Source organism: Anser cygnoides, chromosome 5 (assembly GCF_040182565.1).
Source record: "Anser cygnoides isolate HZ-2024a breed goose chromosome 5, Taihu_goose_T2T_genome, whole genome shotgun sequence".
Classification (NCBI taxonomy): Eukaryota; Metazoa; Chordata; class Aves; order Anseriformes; family Anatidae; genus Anser; species Anser cygnoides.
In genome coordinates, this window is record NC_089877.1 from 64265227 (window position 1) to 64280982 (window position 15756).

Here is a 15756-nt window from a genome sequence, read left to right on the forward strand (position 1 = left end):
TTGTGCCTGTAATCCAAGCGCCGGGGAGGCTGAGGCTGGCGGACGGCTTGAGCCCGGGGGTTCTGGGCTGCAGTGCGCTGTGCTGAGCAGGTGTCCGCGCTAAGGCCGGCATCGATATGGTGTCCTCCAGGGAGCTGGGGAGCACCAGGTCGCCTAAGGAGGGGTGAACCGGCCCAGGTCGGAAACGGAGCAGGTCAAAGCTCCCGTGCCGGTCAGTAGCGGGATCGCGCCTGTGAACAGACCCTGCAGTGCAGCCTGGGCAAGAGAGTGGGACCCAGCCTTTTTTGGCACCTTTCCCCTACCCGATCATGCTCTTGGCAGCTCTGGCACTGTCTGTCCTGGGGAACAAGCACAAAAGGGTCAAGTAATACTGGTGTGGGACAAGCATCTTCTGCAGATGTTTAACCTCGCTCATTCATGTGTGCTCACGTTTTGGTTATGTGCATCCTGGTTTCTTGCAGCAGTGAAGGGTCACAGTTCAGGACTCAGCCAAACCTTTGGTATCCAAATGAATTTAACTATGAACATGGGAAATCCCAGGCAGTAGAATTTCCCATCATGTTTCCATCTCAGAGACCCTGCAGACCTGCAAGTCAGCAAACGTCCCTTGAACACAGTCAGGTTGGGCAGCCTGCTCCACACTGATCCCAGGCTCCCAGGAGCGTCTCATTAGCCTCCTCCCTTGGGTATTTGCTGTCACAGCTCGTTTGTGTCCTCAGCTCTGAGCTTCCCACTCTTAGGAAATGAATTGAGAAGCCATCCTCTGTAAGAGAAAGCGGGGAGTGGGACAACTCTTATCCCCTCTCCCTCTGTTCAGTAAATGAAGCATATTGAGCTGTCCTGGAGACAGCTCCCCAGCGCGCTTCTTTTGGCTTAAAATGAAAACAGAATGTCACGACGTGCCTCTTCTGTCTCAAAATGAGAACTCTGGGCTTTCTCAGCTGCTTAAATCTACTTGTGCTCAGAAACGTCTGTCCTGTGTACTTTATGATTAAAAATTCTTCCATCCACTTTTAATCGTAAAACACAAGCAGCACAAGGACTGTCTCTCAGTTCCCCACTGCCGCTGTGTGGCCAAGCAGAGCCCGTACAGGATGGATGTGGAGGAATCTGCAAAAGGCTGAAAACCAGCCGGGCACGGTGGCTTGTGCCTGTAATCCAAGCGCCGGGGAGGCTGAGGCTGGCGGACGGCTTGAGCCCGGGGGTTCTGGGCTGCAGTGCGCTGTGCCGAGCGGGCGTCCGCGCTAAGGTCGGCATCGATATGGTGTCCTCCGGGGAGCTGGGGGGCACCAGGTCGCCTAAGGAGGGGTGAACCGGCCCAGGTCGGAAACGGAGCAGGTCAAAGCTCCTGTGCTGATCAGTAGCGGGATCGCGCCTGTGAACAGACCCTGCAGCGCAGCCTGGGCAAGACAGCGGGACCCAGCCTCCTTTTGTGCCTTCAGGACGGCTGAACGGGCAGCGAGGGGTCGGGATTTGGGAACGCTGCGGCACGAGCCCCACTGACACACTGGGGAGTGCCAGCCAGGAGAGGGGAGCAGGGCACGTCACACGGGGGGCTTACTGACAGGGAACAGAGGAACAGGGGAAAGAAACAGGCATCTCTAAAAGGGGAGGGAGAGTGCCAGAAAACTTTTAAAGAAATTCCCCAATCAAGGAGATGCCGCTGATCCTCTGCTAGCCCCAGCTAGATCCTACAGCGAAGCACTGGCACCACAACCCCAAATGGTTGCGCGAGAGGCAACGAACACTGGGCCTGTGGCAAGGAGGCACAGGCTGCCCTGGAGGGGGCTTGCTTCCCTTCCTTTGGGGCAGCTCAGAGCCCGCAGAGTGCCTTCCTCGGGGCTTCGTGGGCCAGGCCTCGGTGGGCTGGGGGGGCAGAGCCCGGGGAGTGCAGCCAGCTCGTTGCTGGGGGGGGAGACTGGAAAATGGCGTATCACTGTTTTTTCTGGTTTTAGAGCTATCACTCCAAACATTTTTTTGTTTGTTTGTTTTTGTTTGTATTTTCCCTGTGAGAGTTTGGGGTCCTTCCAGTCTTCACTACCTGAAAGGAAGGTGTGGGGAGCTGGGGGTCGGCCTCTTCTCACAGGTAACTAGTGATAGGGCTAGAGGGAACGGCCTCAAGTTGTGCCGGGGGAGGTTCAGGTGGGAAATGAGGAGACATTTCTGCTCAGAAAGAGCAGTCAGGCGTTGGGACGGGTTGCCCAGGGAGGTGGTGGAGTCACCGTCCCTGGGGGTGTTCAAGGAAAGGTTGGACGTGGTGCTTTAGTGGGTGACATTGGTGGTAGGGGGGTGGTTGGAGCAGATGATCTTGGAGGGCTTTTCCAACTTTAATGGTTCTGCGATTCTATTTGGCTGACAGCTGAGCTTCTGGGAGACAATACGTGGATTAACAAGCGGATCTTTGGGAAGCCTGTGGGGGAGAGGACGCCGTGCTGCGGACAGCCCGGGGTCTGGAGGCACAGTTTTCCCCTCGAGGCTGAGAGGAACGCGGGGCAGCGGTGGCCGGGCGCGGTGGCGCACGCCTGTAGTCCCAGCTGCTCGGGAGGCTGAGCCCGCCGGATCGCTTGAGCCCAGGAGTTCTGGGCTGCAGTGCGCTATGCCGAGCGGGCGTCCGCGCTAAGGCCGGCATCAATATGGTGAGCCCCGGGGAGCCGGGGCACACCAGGTTGCCTAAGGAGGGGTGAACCGGCCCAGGTCGGAAACGGAGCAGGTCAAAACTCCCGTGCCGGTCAGTAGCGGGACCGCGCCTGTGAATAGCCACTGCAGCGTAGCCTGGGCAACACAGAGAGACGCGGGCTCCTTTTTTTTTTTTTTTTTTTTTTGCCGGGCCCGCCCGCGCCGTTTTCCCCGGGGCGCAGCGCCGGGGCTCGGCCGCCACCCGTAGCTGAGGCGGCGGCGGCGCATGCGCACCGGGCCGGGCCGGGCCGGCGGCGGCGGAGCCATGAAGGGCCGCTTCGGCACCATCGACATCCGGGCGCTGCTCGCCGAGCTCCGCCGCGGGTACGGCACCGGGGGGGGGGGGGGGGACACGGCACCGGGACCGCACCGGGACCGCTGTGCGGGACCCGGAGCCCCTGCCCGGGCAGCCTGCGCCCCCAGCCCTGCCTCCTGGCTCTGCCTCTGGTGCACTCGGCCGCCTGCACGTTTAGCGTCACGGGGAGTTGGTGTGGTTTGTGTGCTCTTCTAAACGTGCCCCCCCTTTTTTTTTGTTTGTTTTTTTGGCAGCTTGCTGGGAATGAGAGTGAGCAATGTTTACGATGTGGACAACAAGACGTATCTCATCCGCCTGCAGAAGTAAGAATGGCTGTAACTTCCCTTACCTGGTTACTGTAACTGCACTTTTTTGCACGTAGGGCATTGCTGCTGACAGGTGTTTGGCTTTCCTGATCAATTTCCAGTGGAATCCTGTCATTTTCTGCTAAAACACGGTAACTTTTACTTTGGAAGTCCCTGGGGATAGCATACGTACAGTTGTGAAACAGGCAAAATGCTGCAGGAAAGGTACAGAAGGCCCCAGGATTTTCTGTAAAAGCACACAACCGTCCCCATTTCTTTCTGTGGGGGAGTAGGAGAGGCGTTTAGGAGTGCAGAGCCTCAGTTCTGGGGCGATAGCAGCGCCCAGGCCAGGTGGGGGGGATGGCACACTGCTGTCCCCAGCCTGTCCGCTGCACTGTGTCTCACCTGGGCCCAGCATCACCTCCTTGCCTCCAGTTGCTCTGGGGAATTTCTGACTTCAAAACCACTTTGCTTGGCCCTTTGTCTATAAACTTTACATGCGGGCATCCTTTTGCTGTCAGTGTGGCTGCGGCACTGTTTGATGGATTCCTCTGGCTTTGGTGTTTTCTGTGGGTGGTGCGCTCCTGGCTGTGGTGCTGTGGTCTCGTCCCAGTGCAGCCTGGTGTGTGGCACGAGGTGGCTGCTCAGGTACCAAGCGGTAAATCTTTGTTTTGTTAACAGACCCGACTGCAAGGCCACGCTGCTGGTTGAGTCTGGAATACGGATTCACACGACGGAGTTCGAGTGGCCAAAAAACATGATGCCATCCAGCTTTGCAATGAAGGTAAGCCAACGTGCAGTTTCGTTTTGAAAAGAAAGCTGGTTAAAGAAAGCAACATTAATGTGCTGTCCTTGGAGACAGAAGAAAATACTAAAAGAGTTTGTTTGGTGGATCCTAATTGGGCAGGTGACTGAAGGTGAGGAAGGAGCACGTGTGGCTCTAGGATCACGTCGTTGATGCTCGGTGCCCAAAACAATGAGCGTGTACATTTAGGAAAACTAGTGTTAACCTGCTGAACGTTTTCGGTGCCACCCAGACCTTTCAGAATTTACTGCAGTGAAGTCCTCGTCATTCTGGTTGGATTGTCCAAATGTGTAGGTCCTGGGCACAGCACGCTACGTTAATAGAGTCCCTCTGTTCGTTCTGCCAGACTTAGAGGGTTCAGATCCTGCTGCACGCTGTTGGGCTGCATTCCTGTAGGTAGGTCTGTGGGGATGCAGCCCGAGGGCTGACTCACACAGGTCAGGTCTGCGTAGCCTGCCACCTCTGGATGTGGCCTCATTGAAATGGCTCCCCAGAGACTCTCTTGGGAGGCTTTCTGTGTCCTTTGTTGATGCGGGGTTAATCCTGGGTCTCCTTGCAGTACAAACTCTCTGGACTTTAACTAGCTGCTCACTTGTTGAGGTGACATAGATGACCTCGCTTTGAATAACGGCTGAACAAATAGCAGTTTTAATGGCAAAAATCACTTAATGTAAGAACCTGGAACAATTGTATTACCTGTAAATATCAAGGTGGTATTATTTTTGCTAAGAGCTGCCTTATCTTTGTATTAGTGAGACTGAGATTTTCACCTTTCCAGTGTCTGTATTCAGAAAGAAGATGCTGGTGTTGTAGGAGGGATCAATAGCTTAGAAAACCAACAAATATATTTCAGTATAAAACGTCACAAGCAGGGCTCTTAGCACCATCTCACGGATGTTCTCTCTGCTATTGGCAGTGCCGTAAGCATTTGAAGACCCGAAGACTGGTCAGCGTGAAGCAGCTGGGCATAGACAGAATCGTGGACTTCCAGTTTGGAAGCAACGAGGCTGCTTACCACCTGATCATCGAGCTGTACGACAGGGTGAGTGCGAGGCTCCACGCGCGTTCCCTGTAAGCAAGCGCTCGAGCACGGCCTTGGCTGATGGTCCCCCGTGGTGTTTCTTGCAGGGCAACATCGTCCTGACAGACCACGAATACCTCATCTTGAACATTCTGCGATTTCGCACGGATGAGGCGGATGATGTCCGGTTTGCGGTTCGGGAGCGGTACCCAGTCGACAGCGCAAAAGCACCTGCGCCTCTGCCGACCGTGGAAAGGTAGCCGCTTTTAGGTGGTGTGTTTTGAAATAAACCCCAATTACTTTGTGAAAGGTACTGTATCTGTGGGCGGTCTTTTCACGTACTGCAGCTGTTTTGTATTTCTTCTAATACTGAAAATGTTCTGCTGCTTCTAAGCAATACAACGGGATCTTAAAACCCGTTGTCCTTTGGAATGGCAACTCTCCATTATCTTTTGCAGGTTAACCGAAATAATATCAAACGCACCCAAAGGGGAGCAGCTGAAGAGGGTTCTTAACCCGCATCTTCGTAAGTAATTCTGTTTCACTTGGAAATGAAATGGGGGCGATGTCTGTTCTGTTTGGATGATGCTGAAAATTTGAATAACTTCAAGCAGTCTTTATTTTGTTGAGGTTGTTGATGACAGCCTGCTTTTATGGATGTTTGGAAAACAACAGAAAAAGAAGCCTTTGAAAACAGATTTATTTATTTTTTTATTATTCAAAGCAAGCTGCACAATGAGCCTTGCTGCGATCCTGCAGGGATGAAGGCCTGAGAACAGCTCTGTTGGAGCTTTGATGTGATGCGTTTTGCCCAGCGTCCTGTCTTTGGTGGTACTGAACAGGAGGCGTTAAACGTACAGGCAGGGCAAGGACGCTAGGAAGTGGCTGGGGGTTGCCAGTCCTGCAACCAGTACTGCTGTGGTAAAACCAGCGTGCTTGCTCTGTCCGTCTGGGTGTTCTCTGGTAGGCAGGCAGAGCACCCTGTGCCCCAGTTCTCCTGAGCACAGAATAGATGTGACCGGTATGACATGGTGAGGACAAGTTTATTTTATTCTGCTGATTTGGCACTGCCGATCAAGTGCAGGGTGCCTGGCAGGCACACTGAACAGCTTAAAGGCTGTGACTTGCAGACCTAAGTATTGCTTTCCCCGTTTCTTGATTCTCCTTTTCACCACCTTTGTTCCTCTCTTTCTCCGCCTTGGCCTTCTCCTAAATAACAGCCTGCTGCCAACTGCTTTCTCCCACTGGTCCCGGTTTTGTGATACCTGGACCCAAATCTGGTGCTGTGATCTAGGTAGCCTTGGCCTTACAGCGTTACTGATCTGGTTACTCAGGCCTGGCAAGGCTCCGCTCTCTAAAAGGTCTGCGATTGTTCCCTTCCATGAGCTTGGCCTCTTCTCACACCCCTTCCTTAACCACCTGTGAAGCCCGACCATCCCTCCGGGTGTCCACGTAACTTAGTGCGCTTCCCACGCTGGTGACTCCTGTGTGCAGGGGTTTCTGATGTTGTGTTTTCCATTTCCTCGCATCTTACTCAGTCAGCTTAAACTCAGGCCGGGGCCTGCAGCCCAGTCATTAGCCTGTAGCCCTAACAGAAACTCTGGTATTTTCCCAGAACGGCTTCTCCATCCCAGTACTTACATGTTTTAGAGACTTCTAGACAGCACTGACCAGCAGGCATCCTTGCATTTAATAGCTTGGGTTGGATTTTTCTTCCATGCGTTTACCCGATCTCTTTTTGAGCCTGTATGAACTTCTGCAGTGTCCTGTGGTGAGGACTGCCACTTGCTTTCAGACCGCATGAAAAGCCATCTCCTTTTTTTTATTATTTTTTTGAAACTGATCTCTTCAATTTTACTTGGTGCTCTAGTGCTGCATTTGAAGAGAAGGCGAACAGCTGCTATTTACGAATTTTGCACCACTCGTTTTATGTCCTGGTCATTTCTAGGCCGACCAGCTCTTACTGTTTAGCCTTCAGACTCTTTCCCTGTACAGAATCTGTTCCAAGCCTTTGCTGATACTTGTCCTTCTCTGCGCCTCTTCTAGCTCTACCTGTTTTGAAACGGGGTAGCTAAAAGCGTACCTAACGTTCAAAGCGGCAGAGCACCACAGATTGATGCTGTGGCCTGGTGTCCCTCATTCCGCTCACCATTCCTTTCCCAAAAGTTCCCAACACACAGCTTGGCGCTTTTGTGTTCAGCGACAGCGGAGCTTGTTTTGCACAGAGCCACCTGTTCTTGCTCCCAAGCAGAAATGTTACCTGGTGGCAGCTTCTCCTCTCTGAGAGCTTTGGGATGAGCTTTGCTAACTCTGGAAATCGGAATAGGCCGTATCTGTTTGGCCTCCCAAGTCTTTTTAATGGTCTTGTAGATTTGTTAGGCAAAATGCAGAGCTGTGCTGTCTCTTCTGTATCTAGTACAAAGCTCGACTGGTTTTAGGCTTTAGGCTAAGAAGAATTTACAACACAATAGTTTCAAGACCAGTTTGTGCTAGCGTGGATGTTGAATTCAAGTACGCTTTGTCACTGTAGCTCTTTAACGGTGGTATTTGAATCAGACTGTGGGTTAACGAGAGAAGCTCTCTGACTACCTATGCCACGAAACAGTTCCTAATGATGTCTGAAATGTTCGTGTCAGCCTCATACCCTGATGTGGCATCCGTTTAGGCAGACTGGGTGGTGGAAGTCTGACTTGGCTGTCCTGTGTCCTGCCTTCACAATCTCTTGGCTGTCCCACTGCACGCTGGGGTGACCAGCAGGCCTGCCACTGGTGTAGGCCTGGGCTTTCATTCCCCCGTGACCGCTGTTTATTTATTTATTTATTTTCATGTGGTTATTTTGTTAATTTGTCTGGATGCCGAGGTCCTGCTCACCTTCTCTGAGGCCACCTGCATCATCCTAAGCTTGGTGCTGCATTGTCCCAGTGATTGTCTTCTTTCCTCATTTCTACTTTGCCTGTCCTCAGTTAGAGGTGGTTTTCCAGGGGCCCAGCTTGTTTCTTTGTCTTAAAGCATGTTAGAGGAGGATCTTTTATCTGTTTTCATTTGCTGTTTCTCTATGCCCTGTTCAAATGGGGCTCCATCTGCTTCCGCTGTCACTCAAGTTTCACGTTTGGCTTTGACAGCTTTTTCCCACTTCTTTCCTTGAAGCTGCACGGTCTGTATGACTTCACCCTTTGTACTGCCTTGTCCCAGACCAGGTGGTTTTCCACCCTTACTGGGTTTCCTACGCTCTTCAGTTCCTTTCCTACCTTCTTTTAAATTTTTAAAGGCTTCATTTTGTTTGGGCCGACACGAAGCCCAGCCTTCCTGTATATCCTCGCTCAGTCCTCGATCTTTTCCAGTTCCAGATGAACCTAAGCATCCCGAAGTCTGTAAAAGCTCACCGCCATAAGCTGAGACCTGTCAGCTCTGCCCACCAGCGAGTGTTTCTGAGGGCCACTGTGAGAGCCCTGATAACGTGCCTGCCATAGATCCTGCCTTCTGAATTCAGGACCACAATGCCCTTTCTCTCCCCAGTCTCTCCAAGGATTATGACTGTCGTTTCCTGGCCGTAGCTTGTTGAAACTCTTCTTATGATTTTAATGTGAATACAGTTTTCATGGAGAATCACCTCTATAAAAGAGGTTTTTTTTTCTTGTAGCTTATGGAGCCACTCTCATCGAGCACTGCCTTATAGAAGCTGGATTTTCTGGTTCTGTCAAAATAGATCAAAATCTGGAAAATAAAGGTATGTAGAAAATAATGTTTTAGAGGCTGCATGTATTTGGTCATTTTCATGTCTGGGTAGTATTCTTTTCAAAGAGATGAGTAATCCTTAAACCTGTAGTTCTGACCACATGGTTATATGCTGTAATGTTTTTAGGTTGGGACCAACCTTGTTCATATTAAAACTCTTGAAACAGAACATTAGACTCGTCCGATAGTGTCAGTGGTTTTATGAGACACTACCTTGAACATCAGGTGAACTTTGGCTATGTAAAGGGATATTTTACAAGAATTCTATAGGGAGGAGTTGGCATCAAAGTCTTCCTTTAGCTATAACAGGCATGGTGGGGATTTGATAAAGTAGCGGCTTTAAATTTATTGCAAAATTTTAAAGTCAGAATAGATTTTTTCTGTAGTCTTATTTCTCTTATGTCCTTTATATTTGCCGTAAATCAAACAGATTTTTTACTTTCCGCTGCTTTACGGTGCTGTAATAGATCGACTTTATAACAAACAGCTTATAGCTACTGGCTTATGCTTTTCTCTGCAGTTTTATTTTGTAAACTGCTAACATTCATATGGTCTTTCTTCATGGAACTTGAAATGTCTTAAAAGTGCATATATATATATATATATATATATAAAGAAATATATATATATATATATATAAAGAAATATATATATAAAGAAAATAAACAACAAACTCCCCAAAATAAAATGTATACTGAGGCTCCTGTTTAAAATGAACAGTAATTGCTGAAGCAATTGCTAAAGCAATTACTGAAACAATTACCAAAAACAGGATGAAGGATATCTGCAGTTTTATTTTTGAGCCATACTGGAATCCTACCCTTAGGATATCTGACAAGGCCGTGCCATAGCTGGAGCTTCCTGTGGACGTGGTTAGGTTGGACAGGTTGCTCCAGGCACTTAGAAGAGCTGATGCCTGGGTCTTTTGATTTGCTGTTGTGCTAGGTTTCCGTAACGATATCTTTCTGTTCTAGGTGTCTTAAAATATTCCTCTCCTCCCCCCTCTCTCTTTAGAAAATATTGAAAAAGTACGTAGTGCTTTGGAAAAAGCGGAAGAATATATGGCCCTAACGGATGACTTCAGCGGAAAGGTAGGGCTCAGCTGGGCAACTTGGTTATCAGTCAGGCAGGAGCTGCAGAATTAAACTAGTGGGCAGTTAGTGTTCACAGCGTGGCTGTTCTGGGGTTATCAGCTTCAGGTCTTGTTCTGGGAGCTTGTGTTCCAGGTGGTGTTGGGTAATAAAAAATCCTTGCACAGAATGTACAGCAATTAAATAATTTATGAGCAGTTGATGTAGGTCCTGTGAGAACTGCACTTGTTCTCTGATGGTAGATAACGCTGTTCTGCGTGCCAGCCCTGCATTTGTGTGTTAGGCTCTAGGGTAGATTCACAGAACGGCTGGGGTTGGAAGGGATCTCAAAGACCCCCCAGTTCCAACCCCTCCGCCATGGGCAGGGACGCATCCCACTAGATCAGGTTGCCCAGGGCCCCATCCAGCCTGGCCTTGAACACCTTGATTGGGCAGCCACAGCTTCTCTGGGCAGCCTGTGCCAGTGCCTCACCGCCCTCTGAGGGAAGAATTTCCTCCTAACCTCTAATCCAAATCTCCCCTCTTTTAGTTTAAAACCGTTCCCCCTTGTCCTATCGTTAGGACATCTGTCTGAGTAAGAAGTCCCTCTCCGTCTTTTTTATAAGCCCCCTCTAAGTACTGGAAGGCTGCAGTGAGGTCTCCCCGGAGCCTTCTCTTCTCCAGGCTGAACCTCTCCGGCTCTTTCAGCCTTTCTTTACAGCAGAGGTGCTGCAGCCCTCTGATCATCTTAGTGGCCCTCCTCTGGACCCGCTCTAACAGCCCCACATCCTCCTTGTGCTGGGGGCCCCAGACCTGGACGCAGGGCTCCAGGTAGGGCCTCACGAGGGCAGAGCAGAGGGGGACAATCCCCTCCCGCCCCTGCTGCCCACCCCTCTTCTGATACAGCCCAGGACTCGGTTGCCTTTCTGGGCTGCAAGTGTGCACGGCTGGCTCATGTTGAGCTTTTCATCCCCCAGAACCCCCAAGTCTCTCTCTGCGGGGCTGCTCTCAGTGAGTTCTTCTCCCAGTCTGTCCTCACATCTGGGATTGCCCTGACCCAGGCGCAGCACCTTGCCCTTGGATTTGCTGAACCTCATTGGGCTCACGTGGGCCCACTTCTCTAGCTTGTCCAGGTCCCTTTGGATGGCATCCCATCCTTCTGGTGTATCGACTGCACCACTCAGCTTGGGCAGTTCTGAGGTTCCTAAGATAAGTTCACCTTTTTTGGGGCAATAAAATGTCACATTGTCACGTTACTTTTGCCATAAAGTCTCCCAGCTAGCATGAAGTGCTGTCTCATGCTGATCAGTAGGTTAGCACCTGAAGCTTGCTGTTTTGCCAAGATAAGGGGGATCCTTTTCAAAGACAAATGCTGATGTCATATTTATGCATTCCTTTAGGGTTACATTATCCAGAAAAAGGAGAAAAAGCCAAGCCTGGAACCAGATAAACCCGCAGAAGATATCTACACGTAAATATCTGAAGTGTTTATTTCCTTTTTTACTAGTCTGCATAACATAAATTAGTTTTCAGGTGATAATATCGAATGTGTATTTTACAGATATGAGGAATTTCATCCTTTCTTGTTTTCTCAACATTCAAAATGTCCGTACTTGGAATTTGACTCATTCAATAAGGTACAGTGCTTTTGCTGATGCTGTACTTAAGTGCTTTAATTGACTGATGCTAAAAAGAGTAATTAAAAAGCAGTGCAAAAGTTGATAATGAAAACACAGACCTTGGAAGAGGTGATTAATTTTATGGATAAAAGTTTTATGCATAAAAGGCCAAGTAAAATAGGGCCTTTAGGCCGCTGTTGAGCAGTGCTGTCTTTGCTGGCTTGGTTAGTAGGTCCTGTAGCTGAAATGATGGCATGTGGCGCTGAATTCGGGCACGTATGGAACATGCCAAGCTGTTGACCAGGACTGGTGACAGCCAAACGCTTTGTTAGTGGAGAGTTCAGATGCTGAGCTCTCACCGGAGGCGAGCAGTCATCGCAGCGACCCCTTTGAAAGCCCGAGGCATCTGGTTTAGCGTTTCCTTGAGTGTTGTCCTTCCTGGTCCTCGACTTGTTAACATTATCTGGAATCAGTAACTGCGTGTGGTTCCTAACCTTGGTCTTCAGAGTTCCCGTGTTACTTCCCTGCCCTGCTTCCTGGCTGAACTTCTGTCATCTCCTTCACAGCACTGATGGCCTAAGCAGCCTTAAAACCTTCCTCTCCTTTTGTTTTAATCTGTGTTTGGCAACGGGAGCATCCCATCAGGGACGGTTCTTAGGCATAGTTTCTAGGATTTCAGTATTGTTTTTTTTTTTGAGCTGACCTGTTGAAGCAGCAGGGATTCAGGGCGGACAGGTCCAGAATTGCTCTGCAGATAAAATGGCTGCACGCTGTATGAAACAGCAGGTTCCTTTTAATCATTTCTTAACAAAAAATGAGGGTCCAGGTTGGCCAGCTGTTTTCTGTTGTGTATAGCTCACAGTTTGTAGTGAGACAACCTAGAGTACTGAAATCATCTCATGCAAAGGTAAAATGGAGGAAGTTATCGAACCCCGTTTTAGCATGTCTCCTCTGAGTGCTTTGCAGTCAGCTCTCTTGGGGAAAACCTCCTCTGCCTGCTTGTTGCTGGTATCGGTCGATGCAACTTGGAGATTTTTAAAAATGATTTTCTCTTGTAGGCAGCAGACGAATTCTACTCCAAGCTAGAGGGACAGAAAATTGATCTGAAAGCCTTGCAGCAGGTATGCTCTCACCCCGGGCAGAACAGCTGAGGTGGCTCTCGGAGCTTCAAATGCTTCCTTAGGGCACTTGGTTTCTGTAGCTTGGGGTGGGGAAGGTGGTGTTTACTTGCTTGTGTTACGGAATGATGGTCGGGGGGTGGATTTCGAACTGTATAATGCAGCAACTACTTGTATTCAAAGTTGAAGTAACAACGGTGTTTTGTAAACTTTGTGTCTCTTATGCTGTTGCGTTTTTCCTTGTTGGAATGCTGTACTGAGTGTCTTACAGGGATTAGATGATGAGGCGATATGATGTCACATAAATATATAATATTTTTCCATTTTACTTGCCTTTGAAAGGAAAAACAAGCATTGAAGAAACTTGAAAATGTCCGTAGGGATCACGAGAACAGACTAGAGGCTCTTCAGCAAGCTCAGGTAAGACTGGGATTGTTTTAACAAAGATGCAAAATGTTTCTTTAAGAGCTGTACCTGCTGGTCACGATTGCTATGGCCAGCGTTAGAACCCACAGCGAAGCCTTCCGCTGTCAGTGAGCGCCCCATGGCCCCTCAGGGAGCCTGGGCTTTTGCCCAGTGGGTCTCTACTCCTCTACAAAAATGCTCTGTGCCTCTCTTGCCAAAGTTGGCTTGTGCAGCTCTGCTTGCAAGACACAAGTTGGCTGTTGCCTTGTGATCACTTCTGTGCCATTCTTGAATTTTGTCTCGATATTAATTACTACTATTATTTTTTTTAATATTGCCTCCTATGTGTTTAGCTTCATTGGGTGTAAATTTCTTTCTTACCTTAAGGAAGTGGATAAGATAAAAGGAGAACTTATAGAGATGAACTTGGAGATCGTTGACCGAGCCATCCAGGTGGTCCGCAGCGCGCTGGCCAACCAGATAGACTGGACAGAGATCGGAGCGATCGTTAAGGAAGCTCAGGCACAGGGGGACCCTGTTGCAAGTGCAATCAAAGAATTAAAGCTTCAGACAAATCACATCACGATGCTGCTGAGGTGAGTACATTGCAGAGCACACGTACCGAGTACAAGTAGGACTGACTGCGTGCTGGGAGTTGCACACCCACCGTCTTTTTAGCTTAGGAATTGTTACCGAAGTTTTCTTTACTGAAGAAAACTTTTCTTTACTGAATTGTTACTGAAGTTTTCTTAACAGCATTGTGAAGAGAACCTAGTTTAGTGGGCTTTCTTTTTTGCTTTCAAAAATAATAATTCGGTTACTGTAATAGCTTTTGTTTTGGTATTTTTAGAGTCTGGCTGACTATGTCCTAAAATATTGTAAGGTGTCCTAAAAGCAGCAGTATAGGTCCCAAACACCATTGTATCGCTCAGCAGTTAACTGTGTACGTTTTATTCTGCTTCCATCTAAAATTCATATGAGATCCTGCCCCTTTTGATGGTAGAAGCAGTCCGCTGAAAGCATGATAGTTCAAGACTGCAGCTCTTGTGAGCTGCAAGGTTTGATGCTCGTTCTTGTGGAAGTCCTGATGAGAGAGCGGGCGGTGAGATAGTATCTGGAGTGTTTTTAAAAACCACATTTGACACTTTGTCATGATTCTGGAGATTTAAAAAAAGAAGTTAGAATTTCTTTTTTATAGCTAGAACTTCGGGTATGAAAGCTGTAATGTTGCAAAGTTAATTTACGAATTTTTAATTACCTCATTTTCAAAAATGTTGGTATATGAAGTAAACTCGCTTTCAGGAGCGAGTTCTGCGTTTGCAGCTGTGACATCTGTCGGTCTCATTGGCAGGTAGCGATCACTGCGCTGATCAGCTCAGTCAGTCCCCCAGTTTTGAATCATGCTTCCATAGTACAGGAGACTGTGGCGATGTGTTTCCTTTTATGAAGCACGTTATTTTATGCTCCTCCACTGCCTTCTGCTATGCAGACTTAGCATAGCCAGGTAGAGCAAGATTTAATGTACTGGTGAGAAGCAAATACAAATCCATCTAACGTGTGCTCAGCGTAACTGCTTAAAAACAGTGGCACAGGTATTTTGGGCCCTGCTTGAGCAGGGAGGTCGGCCCAGGTGACCTCCAGAGGTCCCTTCCAACCTCAACCATGCTGAGATTCTGCAGTTCTGATCCTTTTATTTTTTTTTTTTTTAAGGTTTTAAACCAGTGCACTGCTGTGCTGTTCGCTGAGTCAGTGTGACAGCGTAACTGCTTTCTTTTCACGTGGTGATCAGGCATAATGTCGTGCGTTTCTTTACTTCATGGAAGAAGATCTTCAGACTTGTTCTTTGTTTTAAGTCTGGCCTTTTCTTTAGATTGATAGTATGGATGTGTATCTTTTGACAGAAAAAGTTGCCTTGGAAAGCATCACTTCCTTGGATTGGGAAATGCGAACTCTTTATTTTGTGCCTTTGTTTCCTTTTTTCCCCACGCTCTGGTTTACTCTAAGATACAAACCTGCTTGCACTGCGTCCTGGGGCCTTCCTGTGGCTGCATGGTGAAAATGTTTTTTTAGTGAAAAGGGTTCTTTAGGCCGTTTCCAGTCTTCATGAGAGACTAGAAGTAAAAACGCGTTGCACTACGGTTAAAAAATTTACTGGTTCTCTTATCTTAATCACGTGATGTCATTTTTTTAGAAACCCGTATGTGTTATCTGAAGAGGAAGAAGAGGAGGAGGATGCTGATTTAGTGAAAGAAGAAACTGAAGAACCAAAGGGGAAAAAGAAGAAAAATAAAAACAAGCAGTTGAAGAAGCCTCAGAAAAACAAACCGTCACTAGTCGATGTTGACCTCAGTTTGTCTGCGTATGCCAATGCCAAAAAGTAAGGCTTACAGCGAGCGTGTGCTCTGCTAGCAGAAGTTTTCTGCATGCCTTCAGTTGTTGGTGATAACGTCATAGGAAAGGCTCTGTGCATAGCTTTTTAAAAATAAACATTAGAAATGGAAGTGGGTAGATGCCCTGGGTTCTCGGATTTATGTTTTCCTGGTCCAAAACTATTATCTCAGCGTTGTGGCTAGTCTCTAGCTATTGCAGCACTTTAATTTTAAGTACGGTTCTTCACAGTGACACAGAGTGGCTATTTCTTGTCGCACAGTAGTGCAAACACTGTGTTCCTTCAGTCTCAGAAGTGAGGTTGCATCGTGTGGCTGCT

The 15756-nt window shown here is 48.4% G+C and overlaps 1 protein-coding gene across 3 annotated transcripts in view; it reads left to right on the plus strand.

The window, feature by feature from the left end:
- NEMF (nuclear export mediator factor) overlaps positions 1-15756 on the plus strand; it is a 28719-nt gene that overhangs the window by 1541 nt on the left and 11422 nt on the right. Inside the window, exons 1-14 of one of the 3 annotated variants that reach the window (XM_066997415.1) lie at positions 2853-3000; positions 3226-3294; positions 3958-4060; positions 4998-5123; positions 5210-5358; positions 5561-5628; positions 8743-8829; positions 9852-9928; positions 11308-11378; positions 11469-11544; positions 12585-12647; positions 12987-13064; positions 13437-13645; positions 15241-15426. In XM_066997415.1, coding sequence (XP_066853516.1) covers positions 2903-3000; positions 3226-3294; positions 3958-4060; positions 4998-5123; positions 5210-5358; positions 5561-5628; positions 8743-8829; positions 9852-9928; positions 11308-11378; positions 11469-11544; positions 12585-12647; positions 12987-13064; positions 13437-13645; positions 15241-15426 — 1460 coding nt within the window. In that variant the 5' untranslated portion in view covers positions 2853-2902. Of the gene's footprint in view, positions 1-2852; positions 3124-3225; positions 3295-3957; positions 4061-4997; positions 5124-5209; positions 5359-5560; positions 5629-8742; positions 8830-9851; positions 9929-11307; positions 11379-11468; positions 11545-12584; positions 12648-12986; positions 13065-13436; positions 13646-15240; positions 15427-15756 lie in introns of those variants that run through there. The other 2 variants (XM_066997414.1, XM_066997416.1) reach the window with 2 other exon arrangements.